This window comes from Halichoerus grypus, chromosome 7 (genome assembly GCF_964656455.1).
Source record: "Halichoerus grypus chromosome 7, mHalGry1.hap1.1, whole genome shotgun sequence".
Taxonomy (NCBI): domain Eukaryota; kingdom Metazoa; phylum Chordata; class Mammalia; order Carnivora; family Phocidae; genus Halichoerus; species Halichoerus grypus.
In genome coordinates, this window is record NC_135718.1 from 153,364,308 (window position 1) to 153,379,903 (window position 15,596).

Here is a 15,596-nt window from a genome sequence, read left to right on the forward strand (position 1 = left end):
TCACTGGGTGGGAGGGGGGAACAAGGCAGTGCTGAGTGCTCTCTGGTCTGAGGGGCGCAGAGCAGTTCGGGGGAGCCCAGACGGGTTGCGGTGACTCGCTGGAGGCCACACAGTGGGATGGGACAGCGGCAGCAATGCTGGATTTCTCAGAGTTCCTTGTTAGGGGTCCAGACCCTGACTCTTGCTCTGCTGGGTAACCTCTGGCAGGTGGTCCAAAGCCTCAGGACTCGGGTCTCACATCCATGAAGTGGGTTTAACAGCCAACAGGCTGACCACCTTGAGTGCGGGGCCGCGGGCCAGTCCTGGGATCCAGCCTCAGGATCTGAGGGTCTGAGCAGCTGAGGGGGAGCCAAGGGGGCGGGGAAAGGGGCACCAGCCAGGGTTAGTGATGGGGCTGCTCCCCTGGGGTCCACGGGAGGCCACGGTTCTCAGAGGTTGTGGGAACCCATCTGGGAAGAAGAGCCGTGAGTCTGAGGCCTGACCGTCGTAGGTGCCGTGAGTCTGAGGCCGCCGAGCCTGTGGCCAGAGCCGCGTGTCCCTCTCCACCCCTGCCTGTGTGTGAACGCGGGCCCAGGGCTGGCGGAGCCTCACAGGGAAGGGAGGCTGTGGTGCTTCTCCTGGGGGAGGGGGCTTGTCCTGTGTGTGGGGGCAGGGCCGGCCCTCGGCTGCAGACAGAGCCCTGGGGACCTGCAGTAGGGACACGCCCACGTGTGCATTGGGGTGTGGGGGTGCACACTGCCCGGGAGCGCTTTGTTCTTGGGCCCCCAGCTTCTCACTTACACACCTGACACTGAAGTTCCTAGAAAATCAGAAAGGAAATGTGACTCGTGAAATGGTGTAAAGACAGAGGACAGGCCCAAAGCAGGAGAGACCCGGCATACTTGGCTCTAGGCTGTGACTCTGTGCGTGGCCATCGGCTGGCCCTGGTGAGCAGGGGTCCTGGGCTGAGTGGGAGCCCATAGACACAGGTGGGGGCCCTAGGGGTGCAGGCTGGGGAGGGGAGACCACCAAGCTGGTTGTGAGCACAGGGACGGGACCTCTCCAGCACTGGGGCCCTGGGTGGGGGGCTGTTCCTCCATTTATTCTGCAGTTATCTCCTGAGGCCCCACTGCAGGTGCTGAGATAACATGAGAGGTGGAATGGCTTACCCTACACTGGACAGTGAGGTTCCCGAACTAACAGTTAGCCCCGCCCTTGGGGTGCGGAAGATCCTAAGGGCTCTTCTCAGTGATGCTTTTCCTCTTTTGTAGACTCTGAGTTGTGGTATTTCCTCTGCAACCTCATAGGTCCAGGCCGAGCCAGCAGGGAGGCAGCCGGCCATGGGCACCTGCTCGGAAGACCCCCACCCGTGTGGGGCCCCCTGGCCTCTGGGATTCACCAGCCTCCTCCTCAGTGAGTGGCCCGGGCTCCCTGGGAGGGGGGCCGCCGGGTGGGCAGGGAAGCAGGAGCTCCTGGGCTGTCTGAGGGCTTTGCTGAAGAACCAGAGAACTCAGCTCTGTGATGACTGAGCACACGCAGTGCATTTGGTTTAGAGCCCCGGGGTGAATGGAAGGAACACAGGGAGCTTTTGGCTGAGGCCAGGCTGGGAACCCTGAGCCCTGGCTGCCTGGCTGCATGAAGGGAACCCCTCCCAGGGGGGTGAGGCCAGGAGAGCCCGGAGCCTCCTGGGGAGAGGGATGGAGGAGACATAGGAGGGGCTGCGGGGACCCAGCGGTGGGGATGGGCACCCCCGCCTGCCATGCCCAGGGGACCGGGCAGCCTCTGCAGCTGCCGTATGCAGGAGGGCCGACCCAGGCCCCCGTCTGAGCTGAGGAAGCCGCTCTAGTCTGGCTCCTTGGCAAGATGAGGGCCTGAATCCAGTGACATTCTGTTTGCAACGGAAGGAAAGGAGCCTCCAGAATTCAAGGGTCTGCGCCCACCTGCGTGTGTAAGGGTGAGCCCGGAACAGGAGACTGCTGATGGGGCTCCTGGTGGGGCTGACCTGGGCGGGACAGGAGGGAAGCAGAGGGGCCCCAAAGAGGGAAATGAATGACTGTTTTAACAAGAGCCCCATTTTCCGGTTCTTACTTCATCTTAGACCAGTTGCTTATGTGTAACAAGTTAAAGAACAAAGAAGAAAATACTGTGATCTCCAGAATCGTGAATTCTGCGGACAGCTTGGAAAGCTTTTATTGTCTGTAGTGTTTGGTTTGAGTGCACCAGCCCTTCCGTGAGCTGCAGGGATTCTAGGAAATTTCTGGAATCACAGGACATTTGTAATCAGGGAGATAAGTCATTAGATAATGAACTTTGCAAGGCCCTTTTAATGAGGTAACTCCTCGTCAGCGACATGTGGGTTTTCTCTTTTCAATTTTATTGAACGAGAGAAATATGAGAAATTACATTGAATTTCCTCCATAAATGTCTGGGTTGTAAGACTGAGAACAATAGAAAAGAAAGAAACGAAGGAAGGAAGGAAGGGAGGGAGGGAGGGAGGGAGGGAGGGAGGGAGGGAAGGGAAGGAAGGATGGAAGGAAGGAAAGAAGGAAGGAAGGAAGGAAAGGAAAGATGGAAGGAAGGAAAGAAGGAAGGAAAGGAAGGAAAGGAAGGATGGAAGGAAGGAAAGAGGGGAGGAAGGAAGGAAGGAAGGAAGGAAGGAAGGAAGGAAGGAGGAAAGGAAAGAAGGAAGGTAAAGAGAAAGAAATGGACAAAATATTATGTTGGTGGTTCAAGGCTGAATTTCATCTTATTTAAATAATCTCTGACTCTCTTGCTCACCGCCGCCCCGCCCCTGACCCTCTGTCCCTCTTTGGGATCAGCACCTTCTGCAGATCTGAGAGCTGTCAGGCCTTCCTCCCGTCCTGAGTGGGCGTCCAGCTTCCTCAAGCTCATGCTCTCGTCCAGCTTCTGGGCAGTTCCTCCCCGGCAGCCTGAGGGCTGAGCCGCCTCTATCCCGGGTTCCCCCCTTTCCAGCAGGTGCTCGTTAACCCTCAGCTACCCCACGTCCCTGCCCTACCAAAGCCCGCCGAGTACTGCAGTCCCCTCTCCCGGGACAATAGCTGGGGGATGAGACCCAGAACTGCTCAGACCCCAATGACCAGACAGCAGTGCTGGGAGGGAGGAGCCCTGGGCAGGGGGAGGGCAGGGGAGGGCAGGGGGAGGGGAGGGCTGTAAGGCAGCTCCTTGCAGGGGAGGCACTGGGCTGGGGGAGAGGGAAGCCGGCTCCAGGTCCGGCTCTGCCCAGTGTGACCCGGGACAAGTTCCCCCCTGAGGGAGCCCGTCCTCTGTGAAAGGTCCCCTTGAAGACCCTCCAGCTGTGACATTCTGGGATTGGGAGTCTCCCCCCAGACGGGACTGGCCTGTCGCTTCTCCGAGACCTCTGCTCTGTGTCTTCCTCCTGTCCTGTCCTCGTCCTGCGTCCTGACAGCGACTGACAGCTGGGAGCCTGCTTGGGGCCCCTTCAGAACCCAGAGCCCAGGCCTTTCTGTGGTCCCGGCCTCAGCCCTCCAAGGAGGGAGGGGATGCTCTCTTCGAGGCCCCCGGCAATCCTCTGGCCTCTGCCGTCTCTGTCTCTGCCCCTGAGCGGGGTCTGCAGAGCACCTGCTGCAGGACCCCAGCTCCCGCCCCGGTGTGTGGACCCCGGTCGGCACGGCCCGCTCAGGACAGCGAGGTGCAGCGGGAGCCGCTGAGAAGCTGGGCATGAACCGTCTGGCAGGAGCCGCGCAGGTGCCGCCCATGGTCACCAGCAATGCCAGCTTCTGTCTCCGTGTCCCCCTGGGGCGGACCCCTCTGACGCACGGGGGGGCACTGAGAGGGGCAGGGTGGGCTCAGAATTCCTGGGGAGCAGCCGGCGGGCAGGTGCCGCCCTGTGGACGGAACCGCTATCCCTCAGGGAGCCCTAGGCACAGCCCCCCTGTTGGAACAAGGCTGCTTCTCTGACTCGGGGTTAGCATCCTGTGTGCACCAGACTCTGCACATTTCCACAGGAGATGAGCCCTGGCCGCCTGGACTGGGGTGGGGACCCGGGTGTGACAGGACACTGTTGTTCTGTGCATGAATTCATGAGGAAGCCCGGTCACAGGAAGAGTCAAAGTCCAGCCCTTTATGGGCCACCAGGAACCCTGATCGATTTACCCAGATGTCCTGTGTGTGCACGGGTTTATCGTGTTTGTGGCCGCACAGAGAGAGCACGCACATCCTTGATGGTGCTGACTTTTGGGAGGAGGTGCCCCTGGAACTTCTACTTGAATCAACCCCAGGATCCATAGGATCACTTTGGATGAGCACAGAATACTTTCCAATCATGAGACGACCCGCTGAGCAGAGGGGACGTGCCCACACCAAGTCCAGGGCACAGTAGACATTGTTCTCAGCCGTGCGTGGGAGAACGCGTAGCTGGTCCTCCCTCCATCTCCACCACTCTGCCCAGCAGCTCGGGGGTCTCGGCTACCTGGTGACGGGGGACAGGACAGGGGCCACAGAAGCCAGCTGCTGTGGACACAGCCAGGAGAGTCCTCTCGGTCAGGAAGGCCCCGGCCGGACTTTGACTCCCCGTGGACACCGATAGGGTCACACCATGGGTGTCTGTGTCCCGGGGGCCCATCCGTGACCCCAGGAGGAGCCCCCGAGAGGGGCAGCTCGGGGAGAGACATGGGCTCCATCCTGGGTCCTGGGAAGGCCGGGCTGATCCCAGGTATGCTTGGTCGAGAATAACCATTGTGGTTGTGAGAGCGGCTTACAGGGATGGGAAGCCTCCCTCTCCTGAAACCCTAGCACTCATTCTGGGAGGGCAGCACGGCTATTATGTCCCTGTCCCAGAGGGAAGGCTGGAGGCAGGGAGGTCACGTGACTGCTCCTGTCCACACGCTCACGGGTCGGAGGACCTGGTCTCACGCCTCCCGGACCCTCCCGTCCAGGCTACCGACCGCCCTGCTGCACCTGACCTCCTGGTCTGACCGCAGCACATTCCCTGTGTGTCAGACTCACACACGAACACTGAAATAAGAAGGCTCTAGAAGGAAACAAGAGAGAATTAGGAGCACACTTTGATGTGGGGGGTGATCTTTTGATGCCAGAGGTAAACCAGTAAGCCTTAAGTGATCCATCTGTTCAACTTCATGAGGACAATAGCAGGGCTAATAGTCCAGAGATAATGGTGAAAGGCAAACCGGAAACTATTTATATTATTTTGTTGGAAAACAGGCTAATCTTACTAATACAAGTCTAGCTCCTACATGCTAATAAGAAAAACAGAATCACGGGCAGAGGACATGAGCCAACAGCTCACAGCGGCCAGAAAAGGAGATCAACAGTCATGGGACATGGTGACCGGGTTCATGTACAGGAGAAATGCTCATTCCAATACGATGTGATATTATTTTCCCTTATCAATGTTGCAAAGGGCAGAAAGTTGGGTCACCGTGTGTTGGTGGGAAACCTGAGCATTATTGGGAGGAGAGCAGTGGGGGTCACTCTCGGGAGGGCGATGAGCAAGGTCTGTCAGAGGCTGAGATGGACCTGCCTTTGGTCCATTAGACCCACCCAGGGGTTATCCCAGTGTCTACACACCGTGTGTGCTGTCTACACAACCATGTGTGACCTGTATACACTAAGTGTGGTGTGGATGAACCAGCGTGTGATGTGGATGCCCGTGTGTGTGACGTATGAACACCCGAGTGTGACGGATATGCCCCCGTGTGTGAGGCAGGATACGCTCCCACGTGCCCTGTGTCCATCCGCACGAGATAGACATGCCCTGTGAGTGACATCCGTGCCCCGCGTTCAACAAGTACGCCCCCATGGGTGAGGCATGTGCACCTGTCGACTTCTGTGCACCGAGTGTGATGGACGTGCCCCCGCGTGTGACGTGCGGACATCCGTGTGTGCAGAGCCCCCAATCCCAGGCTGCTCAGTGGGACCGTGTTTGCAGGGACACGAGCACCCTGACGGCCCGGCACACGTGGAAGGAACTAGAGCCCACGTGGGGCCGTGGGCAGCGGATCACAAGACTCTTGCCCGCGTGCAAATGCAGGTGCAGCCCTGCCCGAGCCGTGCAGAGAAGAGGGGGGAGCAGAGCAGCGGGCGGCGTGGGGTCGGGCACGTGGAGACACACGTAGGCGCCAGTCAGTGCAGAGACCCCCTCCGGAGGGACACACTCGAACCTGGAAGAGCACCAGCTGTGGGAAGGGCAACTGGGCAGCGGGGCTCAGAGGTCGGAGAGAGGATGCATTTCCATCTCCAGCGCCCCTCCTTTACTGGAATGCAGAATCTGCTTAACATTTAACACAATTTAAAAGCTGCTGAGTGTGGCTGAAATACAACCTTCCCATCCTTGGAACGGGGACAACACTCTGCAACCCGCCACCTTCAGTGGGTTGTCCTGGGATCCTGAGACGCTCAGCATCTGACGGAGCAGCTGAAATGTAGGGACTGGGAATCACGTTCATGGGGAACCGTGGTCTCAGGTGAGCAAGCGGCAGGTGGATCCCGCTACCTGTCAGTTCCCCCCCCCCCCCAGGCCCTAATACAGTGAGGACGGCGACAAGGAAACACTTACTGTGGGTGATTTTCCTGTGTCGTCACATTTAATCCTTGCAGGAGCCCCGTGGACACGCTCAGCTCTCGTCCCCGTGCTTCCCATGCGGGACCTCAAGGCTTAGACAGTTTAGGAAATCGCCCAAGGCCTCTCAGCTAGTAAAGGGCAGATCTGGAATCTGAACACAGGTCTGTCTCACCCCAGAGCTCATGCCTCGGGGACCTGCTGGCCAAGAGCCCAGGCCTGGATCCCCGGGAGCCCTCACCCGGTCCACGTGGCGTGGGGGCCATGCTAGCTGGGCTCCTGCCTCAGTTACCTGGGGCTGTCAAAAGAAGACAGCATAGACCCGGCAGCTTAAACAACAGAATCTTTTATTCACACAGTTCTGGAGGATGAGAGTACAAAATCAAGGTTTTGGCCAATATGGTTTCTGATGAGAGGGATTGAACGCTGTGCTGTGGGACTCATGACATTAGTGTCCCGATGTGCTAGGAGGGATGGGGTAGCCGTGTCAGTGACCCAACTCAGTGGACCTTGTGGGGGCCAGATTGGGGCCTCACCTCTCCCTGGCTGTCACCTGCTGGGGTAACCAGCCGCCCCCTCAGCGCCTGGACACACACCAGGTGTGGGCTCCCAGCTCTAGCGGGTCAGGACCCAGGGGGGCTTGGTTGGGTCTCAGGCCCGGGGTCTCTGGGACGGACACTAAGGTCTGGCTGGGGCTGCAGGGAGTTCAAGGGTCACCTGGGAGGTGTGTGTCCAGGCTCCCGCGGGCGCTTGCTGGCGGGGTGCTCTTCCTGTGTCTGCTGGATGGAGGCCTCACCCCTCCCTGGCTGTTGGCCGAGTTTGCCCTCCGTCCCTCCCCATGGGGATCTCTCCACGGGGCCGCCCACAACACGCGGCGGGCTTCGTCAGAGCGAACAGGAGGCAGAGTGAGCACAAGACCCTGTCACACCCTTGTAGGACCTGCTGTCCCTGAGGGCCGTCCATCACGTTGGCGGCACTCTGCTCCTTAGAGCGAGTCCCTGGGGGCGGCCCCCAGTCCAGGGACAGAGCTTGCACGGCCTGTGGGCAGGAGGGGTCTCTGCAGCCCCGTGAGAAGCTGCCTCCTGCAGAGATGCACTCGGTGTGGACCGAAAATGTGCTCGTGCTTCGGATCCCAGGTCTCCTGACATTCATGCTCTCACCGTTAGGGCTCAGGACAGTGCAGGGGAGCAAGTTCACGTGACCTGTTCAAGGGACGCTCCCCGGGGGCCAGGAGGGATTCCAGCCTCGCCTCAGGTTCATGGCACTGTCCTGCCTTCTAAGACTCAAGGGGAGCACATGGGATGGATTTCATGAAGAAGATGGGTTCTAGGGTTTTCTCCTTTATTCTTGGTGAAAACCACTCACATTTTCTGTGTCCTATGTCCTAGGTGTCTGTAGCGCTGTGACCCAGAGTTCTGGAGCCCATGCTTCTGGAGTTGAGGCTTCTGGAATCCCTGTTTCTCTGAAGGGGACTCAAGGAGCTTCTGTGTGGTTTCATGTGATCGGAAGTCCAGAATTACCTCCAGAGGTGGGGCTGGAGAAGATTTCATGGGGCATTGTATCCGGGTCACACTACATAGTCATGCTGCACGTGTTTCCTGGGAGAGATGTTCCAGAATGGGTCAACTTCCAGGACAAGTTCGAGAAGAGGGTCCATGTGCTCAACATAACGACCCTGAGGATTGACAACCTGACCCTTGAGGACAGTGGGCGGTACCGGGCTCAAGAGTCCTACAGGAGAGGAAGACAGCATGACCAGGATTTCCACCTGAGGGTCTACGGTACGTTTCCACTTTCAAGGACCCTGTGATCACATGCAGACTGTCTGGGGATTCCAGACCAGCTCTAGTTTAGGGTCAGCTGGTTCACAGCCTCAGTTTCCCTTTGCCATGGAACCTAAGACACCTGCAGGTTCTGAGGGTCAGCATGTGGCCATGGTTGGAGGACAGTCGTCACCTAGAAGGATTCGAAATCCCACCTGTGGTTCTCCCCGCCCCGTTCCCCCTTCCTTCTCAGCACCAGCCCGAGGCCAGCTCACTCTCAGACTCCAAGGGTCCAGCTCTGAACCTCCACTGATGTAGGAGAAGGTCACAGGACAACCCTTCCTCAGACACTCAGTGAGCAGCTCTCTCTCCCTGCCCCCCCTCCACACAGGGAGACGTCCTGCTCTCGAGAGAGTTGCCTTTGCAGCCTCAGGTCCAGGAGATTCCCAAGACTGACTGTCAGTCTGTCCCTTGTCTTCCTGGGTGGACCCAAGTTCAGGGCATGATGTGACCACACTCAGGGAGGCCATTCCTCGCAGCCACCACTGTGTCCCCCACCACGGTCTCTCCTGGTTGGAGTCTGGGGCTGTTTCTGGGCTCCCAGAGCTGTCCAGTGGCCTAATGCACCAGGGACTGTGCAGTCCACCATCCAAGCAGGAGAAGCAGGGCCAGGCCCTGGACCAGGACAAACTTGTCGCAGACTTCTTCTCTAGGGGACACCCCACACTCTTAGAATTAGTTGGTTATGGGTAGGTGACTCCAGCAGTAACTTCTCAAGGGAGATTTTTAAGACGTGCTTAGTGTAGTGAAATCACATAGAGCTGAACTCAGTGGCTCCCTTCCTTATTGTCACGTGCTGTATATTTGGGTGATTTCTGAGTTATCTGTAAACTGCAGTCACCATCCTTAGGGGGAAGAAGCCAGAGCTTCAGGGAGATACCACAGGAGAAAGCATGAGCTGGAATGTTCTCCACTCACATGATGCTCTGTCCTCTTGTCCCTCCCGCCCCAGAACCCGCGCCCCTTCCCCAGATCCGGGCCACGGTTCTGTCCCTCACACCAGGCTGGTGCAACGTCACTGTGGAGTGTGACACCACGGGAACCAGGGAGGACCTGAACGTGTCCTGGGAGAGCGAGGGTCTCCCCAAGGAGCTGGAGCAGAGACCCTCCCCAGGACCAGCCCCCAACCCCTGGACCCTGGCTGTGAACCTGCCCCTGGGCCAGCCCAGCCCCAGCCTCACCTGTGTGGTCAGCAACCAGGTGGACCAGAAAACTGCCACCCTGGACCTTGGGGACGTCTGTGGCCATGGTGAGTGCATCCTGCCAGAGGGGAGGGGCTCTCCGGGAGCTCAGGCAGCCCTGGGTGAGGGTTCTCCGCTTGTGTCCCCCCATGTTTATGTCACCACCTGCCTCCTGGTCCCTCTGTCCAAGACTCTGGCAGGTACATCCACCCTGCTTCTGCCCTTTGGGTTCGCTCCGGTGCTGCTCTCCACCCCTCACCCCTGCTGGTCCAGGCAGCACCCAGCAGGTACCTCTCCCCACCCTCATCCATCATTCCCTGTGTGTCCAGGGTGGTTTTCAGGAGAAGCAAGTTGGCGGTGTCAGTGGTCTGTGCCATCTGAGGGGTCTGAGCCAGTGAATCAGGATTCAGGGCTCGGGGCTCCTCTGCCCGTTTCTGGTCTGACGGACACACTTCACACCCACCTGCTTGCCTGCATTCCCGGCTGGGTCCTGCTGTCCTCAGCTTCCAGCCTCGACTCAGGCCCCTCCCTCTGCCCTCAGCCCTTCCAAGTCAGGAGTCCTCCACTCCCCCACTTATTCCCGTCCAGGGACCCCTTCCCTGCAGCTGGCTCGGGGGGCCTGTGACCCGAGCAGTCCCACAGGGCCGCGCGCTGGGTGCAGTTCCAGCATGAAGAGAGTTTGCACAGGAGTCCTCAGCCTGGATGGCTCAGGGCCCTGGAGGAGCTGCCACTGTCCTGCCCTCACACCTTGTCTCCTCTAAGGAGCGGTCAGTGACCCCACACTGACAGCTGATGCTCTGGCCCAGGATCAGTCTCCTCTGCAGCCTGAACCCCTGGAGGGCAGGGGCCATGTCTGCTTCTACTTTCAATGCCTGTCCCACCCTCGGCCTCGGGCAGTTTGCTCAGTCAGTGTGTTCCTGAATGAATGAATGACCTGGTTCCCTGTGTGCCCCCTCACCCCTCCACCCCCTCCTCCAGCTGCTGGGGGACAAGGTGAGGCTGGGAGAGGAGGCAGCTGGACCTGCTGCCTCAGCATCCCTGATCCCAGAGGAAGCTCATGGCTCAGGGACCCACTGGACCCTCTGGAAAGAGGCTCCTGCCTCCCTCTCATCCTCCTACCTGGCTCCTCCTTGCCTGGTCTCTCTCCCACCTGCCCCAGGGGCTGCTGGCTGCTCCCAGGGCTGGAGAGTTGACCCAGACATCCTGTTCATGGCTCTCCTTCCTGGAATGCCACACCCACCCTGAATATTGGGGAATCTCCTACTCCTCCCTCGAGACAAGGTTTCCCCATCACCTCCTCCAGGAGGTCCTCCCTGAGGACCTGGGTACAAGCTGTAAAGCTCTCGTGCCCTGGCATGGCTCTGGCTGGCTGCCTCTGGCATGTTCTCAGCCCTCCCCCCGCTGAGGAGCTCCTCAAGGGCGGGCACCATGTCCTGTTCCTCTCAGCACCTCGGCCCCAGGCAGGAGCTCGGGAACTGGCTGAGTGAAAGCACCTGCCATGCTCCTCCCTCTGTGGCTTCTGACCAGGTCCCTTCAGACGTCTCCATGTGCTCGGCAATGGGCGTCCTCAGTTCTCTGTGTCTTAACCTTCTTCCCTCTGTGACAAAAACAGATCCACCAGGACAGGCTGGTGCTGCCCTCCTGGGAGGCATCCTGGGGGCCATTGTGGTCGTGCTGCTGATCCTCGGAGCTGGACTATATCTTTGGAAGAGACGTGGGAAGAAGAAGAACTTGAAGCCTGGGAGAGGCAGGTTGCACTTTCCCTCCCTCACTGGACCCTGGACACCCTCTCTCCTGCATTTTGCTGCTCAGGGCATGTCCCTGCAGGTGGCTGCCTGGTGTGGCCTTGGCCATGGGGGTCATGGAGTGGGGGAGGGTCCAGGTGGCCAGGCTCAGACTCAAGCTCCATCTGTGTGTGACTCAGGAGCAGGATCGGAGAAGGAGCACGGGGACCCGGATGATGGCATCCACTATGCAGAGCTGAGCCAGCAGGAGGCTGGAGACAACAGGGACAAGGTGAGGCTGGGAGAGGAGGCAGCCTGGGTTCTCCCAAGTCCCTCTGTGCCTGGGTGTGTGCCTGTCAATCCCAGTCATCTGCAGGTTCTGCCCTCCATGCCTCTGTAACCCTTTCCAGACAAGGCAGTATTAACTAAGAAAATTCTCCTGGGGTCCATGCAGTGCTGGGCGCTGGGGCAGGTCTTGTCAGTAGCACTGGGTCTGTGTGGGTCCCTCTGGGGTGTCTGTGTGCCTCAGTTGATCCAGGAACCCTCTGTCTGCATTCCAGGGTAGGGGTGTACCACATCTAGAAGAGGAGACCTCTCTCACTACTGTGTACAGTGAGGTCCACAGGCCAGGCCAGGCCATGAGCATGATTTAACCGGAAGAAGCAGGAGAATCCCACCCTCCGGGGACACCTGTCTTGTGAGCCTGATGCCCGAAGCTCTGGTCCTGCCTTTTCCCCCTCTCACTGCTCTGAGCAGGGACTGCGTGGATCCAACTATCAGTTATTTCTGTGCTAAATCGTTCTGCACAAGTTCCCCATGAGACCCAATATCCTGCCTCAACCAATCTTGGACACCAGCCAGCGTCAGTCATGTGCTGAGAGCTGTTCACAGACGACGTGAATCCGTAATCGTCAGCGCTGGCTGAGGGCTGGCCCGGTGACACGCACTCTCTGACCATTCTGCCCGCTCCTAATGCACCGGGTCCTCGTGGACTGTCTGTGAGGTGGGGATCGTTGTGCCCACTTTACAGATCAGTAGAGGGAGCCAGAAAGGCTGACTCTCCAGGCCGCACAGCCGGGAGCCCCGGAGTCAGGACTCAGCCCAGGGAACGTGCTCCAGGGCCCGTCTCTCCAGCCCTCGGCTGTCCCGTGTCCTGGCAAACCTCCTTCTGTCCTGTCCTGTTGGTCAATGGCCCAGCCTCCCGTTGCTCAGGAAAAAGCAGAAGTTCTAGTTCCTGACAGTTAGCGTTAACTGACTGCATTGGTAGACACCTGTGTCCCTCTCTCTCCTGTCCCCACGGAGGACGCTGAGCTCCTCGGGGCTCAGTGAGGACTTTTCCCTGCACTTCAAGGCCCTTCTCTGGGGACCTGTCCTCTCCTGCATTCCTGTCTCTGGCTCGTCCCCGTGACCCTGCTGCTCCTTCCCTGCAGCCCTCAGCTGGTCTCCGTGCTGCCCCTGCTCCACACCTGAGCCCCCACCTTGACCTCACCTTATGGGGACCCCTAGAGAGCCAGGAGGTGACCCCCACGTGACACCATTGATGCCCCTTTCCTGCGCCAATGCCCTCTGCCCTCGGGTCCCTGACGGCCACTCTCCTGGACCCCCCGGCCCACCTGCCACCCTCCCAGACTCCTCAGCCATCCCTCCAGGGCTGCTCTTCGTTCACAGGGTGGCGCTTCCGAGGGTCTGGGCAGGACCCTTCCCATCTCCTGTGTCCTTTTCTCTCTGGGGCCCCCGCTCCAGGGATTCAGTGACCAGTCACACCGCTGATGCCCAGGCCTGCCTCCCCGCCCCACGCCCTCTGCTCAGCCCCAACCCTGCCCTCCAGCCCCATCGGCCACATCCCTCTCCCTGTGCCCTCCTCCACCTTCTCCTCCTGCGGTCACAGACCCCACTTCGCTTTCTGTAATACCGGGACCTGGTGAGAAAGAGCAGGAGCTCCTCTCCCACAGGAAGGAAAACAGAAGCAATAAATATGCACATGTTGTTTGTGGGAGAGGTGGGAGCAGTTCACTTGAGCCCAAGAAAAATACTATAGGGTCACCTCTTGGTATGGAACACATTTTCTCTCCTTCCATGCTCTACCACCATTTCCCCAGGTGACGAAGAAGCCTGCGGTTTGCCCGAATTAGTAATTCAAGCAAGACAAAAGTAGGTCTCAATTGTCCCTTCCTCTCCAGCTCCAGTGGAAACAGGTCGATCCCCTGAGATCAGAGGAAAGCAGAGAAGCTTATCGTCCCTAAAACCTCAGCGTCTGCACGGGCACACACACACACACACACGCACACGCACACGCACACACACACACCAGCCTCCAGCCAGGCAGCTATGTGTGGGTCAGAACTAGGTCTGTCCCGCAAACATGCAGATCACAATATGAAGGAGGACTCTAAGCGTCTGAGAACACTGTCAGCATCTGGACAGCTGGCAGAGCAAGGCCGTGTCTCTGAATCGTGCAGCCCATTTCTGAGCTCAGCTCCTTTCCCTCCAGGGTCCCTACAGCTCACCCTTGCTGGTGGGTGGGGAGCAGGGAAAAACCATTTCCCGGACACCGGGATGCGGTAACTCCAGCAGGTGGTGGGTGATGTTGTCATTACCACACTGCACACGGTCGGTGACAGATGTTTGACGTGATTCCTATTCTCAGTCTAGACCAGGCAGTGGGGGGTGAGGGCTGGAGGTGAGAACACGAGGCCACGGTAGCCCCCACAGAGCCTCACGGGGCTCCCTGGCTCCCGCGCCCTGTCCCACCCTCTCACCCTTTCTGTGGAGCTGGACTAGATGCCTCTCCAGGTCTGCAGACCACTCAGGAGCCTCAGGGTGCTCCCCACGACCCGGAGCACAAACGTCTAAATCTGTGTTCAAGTCCTAACTGGTGTAATGACGGGGGCCTTCCCTCCCTGTTGGCCTTATATCCTGCAGTCTTGGTGAACTCACTAGTCCTAGGAATTTTGTGTAGATTCCTTGAGATTTTCTGTGCACACAAACATATAAATGATGTCTATAATAAACACAGATGATTTCTTTCTCCTTTTCAATCTATATATTATTTCCTTTTCTTGTCTTATTACACTGACCAGACTTCCAGGAGAATGTGGAATAGCAGTGCTGAGAACAAACAGCCTTGCCTCCTTCCCAATATTAAGGGAAAAGCTAGTTTTTCACCACTAAGTATGATATTAACTGTAGGGAATTTTTTTAATATGCTTTATTAGATTTATCAGTTTCATTATCTCTGCTCTTGTCTTTCCTATATCCTTTTTCCACATGCTCTGGGTTTATTTTGCTCTTAATTTTCTAGATTCATGAGGTAAATGCTTAAATTATTAATTTGAGCAATTCTTCTTTTGTAATATCTGCTTCTCATTATATATATATTACCATATAAGCCCTGGGTTAGCTTCTTTTCACACATTTTGATATCTTGTGTTTTTCATTACCATTCACTTCAAATATTTAAAATTTCCCTCAAGATTTCCTCTTTAACTCATGGGTTATTAAGGAGTAGATGTTTAATTTCTGCATGTTTGCAAATTTTCCTGTTATTTTTCTGTTTATAAATTCTACTCCAGGGGCATCTGGGTGGCTCAGTGGGTTCAACATTGGCCTTCGGCTCAGGTCGTGATCCCAGGGTCCTGGGATCGAGCTTTGGGTCAGGCTCCCTGCTCAGCAGTTCTCTGCTTCCCCCTCCCCAATGCTCATGCTCTCTCTCTCTCTAATAAATAAATAAAATATTTTTTAAAATGCTACTCTAATTCTATTACGGTCAGAGAAATACATTTTTTTTTTAATTTTTTTATTGTTATGTTAATCCCCATACATTACATCATTAGTTTTAGATATAGTGTTCCATGATTCATTGTTTGTGCATAACACCCAGTGCTCCATGCAGAATGTGCCCTCCTCAATACCCATCACCAGGCTAACCCATCCTCCCACCCCCCTCCCCTCTAGAACCCTCAGTTTGTTTTTCAGACTCCATTGTCTCTCATGGTTCCTCTCCCCCTCCGAAGAAATACATTATTTTAAATCTTAGCATTGTCAAGCTTTGTGTTATGACCCAGGACAGGATGTTATCTTGGGGAGGTTCCCATGTGCACTTGAAAGGAATGTGTAGTCTGCTGTTGGGGTTGAATGTTCTCTAAATATCAGTGAGGTGGAATGGGCTCATGGTGGTGTTTATTGTCTGTATTCTTGCTGATTTTCCAGCCGCTAGCTCCGCTCTGCTTTCTGACTGGGACACTGGATTCATGTGCTTCTCCTTTCAATCCTGTCAGTTTCTGCTTCATGTGTTCGGTGCTCTGCTGTTAGGTGCACACAAACCTAAGAT

General features: G+C 57.1%; 1 protein-coding gene across 2 annotated transcripts; it reads left to right on the forward strand.

The window, feature by feature from the left end:
• The first annotated feature begins 1,281 nt into the window (after positions 1–1,281).
• Positions 1,282–14,304, forward strand: LOC118521353 (SLAM family member 9-like). Of its 2 annotated transcripts, none has more exons than XM_078078504.1 (5): positions 1,282–1,392; positions 7,927–8,319; positions 9,314–9,610; positions 11,155–11,558; positions 11,827–14,304. In XM_078078504.1, exons 1-5 carry the CDS (start codon positions 1,320–1,322, stop codon positions 11,917–11,919), a joined length of 1,260 nt encoding a protein of 419 aa, XP_077934630.1. In that variant the 5' UTR covers positions 1,282–1,319; the 3' UTR covers positions 11,920–14,304. The 2 variants fall into 2 exon arrangements, with proteins under 2 accessions (XP_077934630.1, XP_077934631.1); XM_078078505.1 differs by having other exon boundaries at positions 9,365–9,610.
• The last annotated feature ends 1,292 nt before the right edge of the window (positions 14,305–15,596 follow it).

What these genes read in the sequence shown, in the direction of transcription:
- LOC118521353 (XM_078078504.1), top strand. Translation starts at nt 1,320, where the DNA reads ATGGGCACCTGCTCGGAAGACCCCCACCCGTGTGGGGCCCCCTGGCCT. An exon ending in ATTCACCAGCCTCCTCCTCA is followed by an intron (nt 1,393 to 7,926) that starts GTGAGTGGCCCG and finishes CCTATGTCCTAG; the next exon opens with GTGTCTGTAGCGCTGTGACC. An exon ending in TGGGGACGTCTGTGGCCATG is followed by an intron (nt 9,611 to 11,154) that starts GTGAGTGCATCC and finishes TGACAAAAACAG; the next exon opens with ATCCACCAGGACAGGCTGGT.